The following is a 4,972-nucleotide window of genomic DNA, read 5'->3' as shown; positions in this document are numbered from 1 at the left end:
TAAGCATTATACGTCAACACACAAATTCAATTGCAAATGTAATTATACTTATGTGATTTTGTTCCTTCGCGTAATTTAACTTCAACAGCGCTCGCAACACACTTGGACGCGTCACGCTTTTCCAGGAAGCGAGGCGCGACTGAGGTTACGGGGTGGCCCAAGATGAGGCCTAAGGTCACCTTGTACCTTTCTGGATTCTGTATAGCACGATTAGATTTTGAAATATTTAAGTGGTCCAATCAAAGCGCTGGTCCAATGATCGCAACCTTCCCCTAATTGATTTATAATGTCATTGACGATGTACAGTTGTACACTCAGCTCACAAAAAATTGTAAAATATCTTTACTCATTGTGTGTAATAATTCTTTTGAGTAAATAAATGTTTTTAACCCGATATGTAATCGTAATCGGTTATTATTATGTTATGCACATAATCTTTTCATTGCGTTATTATTTTTATTCCCTTTCCGAATTTGTTTTTTTTTTTTAATAATTATTTTAGTCCCAATAGTCCTACAGCAGTGTTACAAAACTAGTTTTCAATTTATTTTCGGTCCATCAGAGTAATTTTGCCTACAGAACACAGAACCCTAATATGCTCGCCGCAAACGTTATCACACCATCGTACTTACATAAATAGTTGGAACTCACAGCGTCGGCGTCAGTCGTCCATTCCATCTTTCCCTCTGTCTCAACAGTGTCGCCTCTTCTCTCCTTCTTCTCCACTTCTAAATATGATGTTACTGGGTAAGTGAAACAGTATATTAATATGTTTTTTTTAGCACTAGAAAAGGCGCAACTGATTCTTGAAAAACTGATGAGAAAGTTGCATTTTAACTTGATGTCCGAAGCTGGCTCATAGAATTGAGCTTTAAATAATAATTTTAAATATTAATTGATGAATAAATTGACGAATTTGACTTAGTTTCATGTTTTAGAGTTACTATTTATTGTCTTTATGCTGGTGTGGTGAATGTGTTTCACTCGGTGGCAAACTTTGTTACAACAACAACTTTGCCGCTTTGTAAAACAAACATCTATTTTAGATTTCGTACTCAAAATTGAATAGAATAAAGAATAAGAATAAGAAAACATTTATTGACACACAAATAAAAATTGAAATTGCAAAAAGGAACACAAATAGATTCATATCCTTCCCTCTGTTTGTATGTTGCGGTCATTTTTATATAAGTAGAAATATTTCAAGTGATAACATTAATAATATTTCAAGTGATACTAGCGCCATCAACATCTCCAAAACCACAAAAGTTACAACTTTTAAATAATCTCTAATTTCCCAGGCAGCATGTTCGCGATGGCGCTAGCGCTAGCACTGAGCGCGCTAGCGTCGCGCGCCCGCGCAGACTGCGACGCCTGCGTCGCGGGCCAGTGCCACTCCCGCCGGCCCATCCTCGCGGGGTTCCCCGTCACCGGCCAGATGACCATCGACCGGTCACTCAACGTGCTCTACCTGCAGCTCAACTCCAACCAGAACGTCGCCATCTTCCTAGACGATCTGCAGCACCGACTGATTAACATGATGAGCACGAGAGGCATGGACGTCGACCAATCGTCGCACACTTTATATATGGGTACAGAAGATGGACCTTTCTATAGATACGATCTAGATAGCAATACAACAGTGGGTGTGCCACAGTTAAACAAAGGCTTGCGGTCTAATATAATTAAATATTTACGGCACGATAAACTTGTTTATATTGAAGATTATGCAAATAATACTAGTGTATTTCATTTTGTTTCAACGAGTGTTTTTGATGTGGATTATACTTTATCAGTAAATTACCCAGTAAAAGACTTTGTTCTTGATGATAGGAATATATATTTCGTTTCTAATAATACGCTGTATGTTTGCGGTCAGATTTATACTGGTAGTTACCCACCTCAGCCACCCAAAGAAATTATAAGCAAGAAGCATATGTCAATATCTTCATCATATTTTGAAAACAATTATAAAAACGACTGGATATATATTGGATCGGCAAGTGAAAAACTTATATATAAACTGAATAAAAGTACACAAGAACTGATCATACACGCTGGGTATAAGTCTGGTACAGTTCAGGACTTTGTGATGGGCAAGGATGACGTTATAGTGTTCCGCGAGATGGACGGCAGCGTCGCACAGTGGGTGCCGTCCGATCGTCGCTGCGTCGTCGAACCGCCGCACGGAGACTTCTTTGTGAGGGAGACGACATGTCTTTAGATACCGAAATCTCTTTTACACCAACGTATCATTTTTTTTTAAATAAAATTATGCTACCATAAGTTTTCTGAGTTTAATTTTAATTAGCTTTTACCCGCGGCTTCGCACGCGTTACGCCGTGGCTTGCGTGGGCGACGGTCGCGCGATGGTCGTGCGACGGCGATGCTACGCATACGAAATCAAACCTTATCGATATGGAAGTATGAGACGCGACGGCGTTAGAAAGAGACAAAAAGTAGCCTATGTCACTCTCCATACCTTCAATATCTCCACTTAAAAAAATCACGTCAATTTGTCGCTCCGTTTGGCCGTGAAAGACGGACAAACAAACAGACACACACACTTTCCCATTTATAATATTAGTATGTACTAATGTGACTGATTTAAGAGCCATTGTCATATTTTAAATTCGACTATTTTTTCCCTGCGAGCTCATCAAAACTCCAAAAACGGACCTATTGATTATGCCCCATATTAAGGTGTGATATTCAAAATCGATAAGTTATCAATGATAACAAATAGCAAAAAAAAAAAAAGTAAACAACTCCACCAACGTTATTTCATTGTTATTCAGATTTCGCAAATTTTATTCCGTTTGGTTATGTTTTGGAGGAGGAAACGGTCGATAGCGTTACCTGAATATCAATCTACTAATTTTATGAGAATTCTCATGTAAAGTAATATAAAACAATAGAACACTAGATAATGAACAGAAAAGGTAGGACGTCCACTAAATATAAGTTACTGGCTACCTTGACATACTATACTCGAAACCAAGCTATTTACTGTACATTGAAACTGAAATATTTTCTTTAAATCAAAAATATATGTCCAGAAATCATTTCCAGTAATGAAATATTTATACAGCAGCTCCTACGTTTCATATTTCTAACAGAATTGTATTGAGTTAGAAAATAGACAAAAATATCGTAAACATAATGTTTTAGGTACTATTTTACACGTAGTATTAAGTGTCTTTTTGGGTCACTATAACCAAATAAAGTCGCGAGGATCCTTCTGTGTATGGACAATACATGTCTTTTTCAGTCATAGGTATTTACGCTGCCAAAAAAAAACAGTGGACTTAGAATAAATTGTGATGTGAGCGACGGCCACCTGCCGCTGCAATATTTTCGTTTTCTATCAACCCGTTAATAGCTAAGAGTAGTAATGTACAGCGGGGCAAATCTTGACTGGGGGGCAAATCTAACGGGTCCATTTTTTCCATGTTTTACAATGTTTGCATTTTTAAATAGAGTGTCCACCGACCGGTTCACATGTAGAACTCAACATCATAGTGTAATAATAGAAAAAATGGATTAGTTACAATTGCCCCCCAGTCAAGATTAACCCGCTATACCTTACTGTAAGTTCAGCAATTTCATATGTTCCACTTGGTTCCACTCTTTTGGGAAACGTATGCAAGTTTGTGTGAAAGATTAAGTTAGCTATGTTTAAGTAATAAATAGTTCCGGTACGGGCGCCATCTTAGGCCGTTTTCACATTATTCGATCCGATATCGGGTGTCGGCCCGACATCCTACATCCGATAAACGCTTCCGATAGTGTCGGAAGTCGGTCCGATAAAACGCATTGTTCCAAATCAATGAAATATGATTTTGTATCAAAAAATATTTTTAAAAAGTTTTATATTTAATAATTATAAGCACTAAATTTCAAATATTTTATTGTAAAATTAAAATAACGAGCATAAAAATACTCAAGAGCGGCAGGTAAAAAAAAAATTTACATTTAACTTTATCTACTAAAAGATGAAAAAATTAGAATCTGCAATTCGGACCGATGAATTACAATCTTTTTTTTTCAACAGAAATGCATCATTAACAGCTGTTTAATAGACGCCATGTTTGTCACGCACACTACTACAAACGTATACCTACATTATATACGCACACACACAAATATTATCGGCCGACAGCTGGCGAGGGGTCCGGCATGCCAAAAATGTCGGAAGCGTCCTGCCGATATCGGCAGTTCGATGGTGCCTCGGACAAAAACTGTTGTAGGAGAGTGCCATCTGCATTAAATCCGCAATTTTTGCGTTTTATAATCGTTTTCTAGTAATAATGATCTATTAAATACATAAATAAAGACCGGGAAGCGCATAAATCTTACATTTTACATCCTTCCTACATTCGATATCGGATCGGATAATGTGAAAACGGCCTTAGCGGTATCGTGTCGTAAATAATTTCTCCTTCTTTTGCTCATTAATTTGGTTTAAAGTGTAATATCGATAGCTTATTATGCAGTAAACTAATGTTATAGTGAGAAGCTGATGAAGAATTAATCTCGAAACGCGTTTAGCCCCTTTTTTGTCGTCAACGGCCGATAGTCCACGTGCCGTTGTAAAATCTAGCTATCAATTTACAAGTGCCAACTACCGAACACTGTCGTACTTACCGTACCAAAATCTAAAACAATTAGCTTATATCACCTTGACACTGGCAAAATAGTCCCACCAATGGGACTGAGGCCATTTAATTTTAAAAATCTAATCTAAGTAATAAATAATGTTATAGGTGAAAAACTTAAGAAAGTCACCTGTTGTTTGTGTGAGTGACGTGTTCGAATAGAGAACACATATTTAAAATTAGTAACACAAACAAAACAAACGCCTATTCGAACACGTCACTCACACATACAACAGGTGACTTTCTTAAGTTTTTCACTTATGCCCATGTGAATTGTTTTACCAAGAATCTGGATTCAAGAAATAAATTAGTTT

At 37.2% G+C, this 4,972-nt stretch overlaps 1 protein-coding gene across 1 annotated transcript; it reads left to right on the top strand.

Moving 5' to 3' along the window:
* Window positions 1–594: 594 nt before the first annotated feature.
* Window positions 595–2,286, top strand: LOC125227295. Its single transcript, XM_048131570.1, has 2 exons — window positions 595–747; window positions 1,302–2,286. Exons 1-2 carry the CDS (start codon window positions 735–737, stop codon window positions 2,222–2,224), a joined length of 936 nt encoding a protein of 311 aa, XP_047987527.1. The 5' UTR covers window positions 595–734; the 3' UTR covers window positions 2,225–2,286.
* The last annotated feature ends 2,686 nt before the right edge of the window (window positions 2,287–4,972 follow it).

The sequence above is a fragment of the Leguminivora glycinivorella genome, chromosome 6 (assembly GCF_023078275.1).
Source record: "Leguminivora glycinivorella isolate SPB_JAAS2020 chromosome 6, LegGlyc_1.1, whole genome shotgun sequence".
Classification (NCBI taxonomy): Eukaryota; Metazoa; Arthropoda; class Insecta; order Lepidoptera; family Tortricidae; genus Leguminivora; species Leguminivora glycinivorella.
This window is presented reverse-complemented; position numbering and strand designations above follow the sequence as displayed.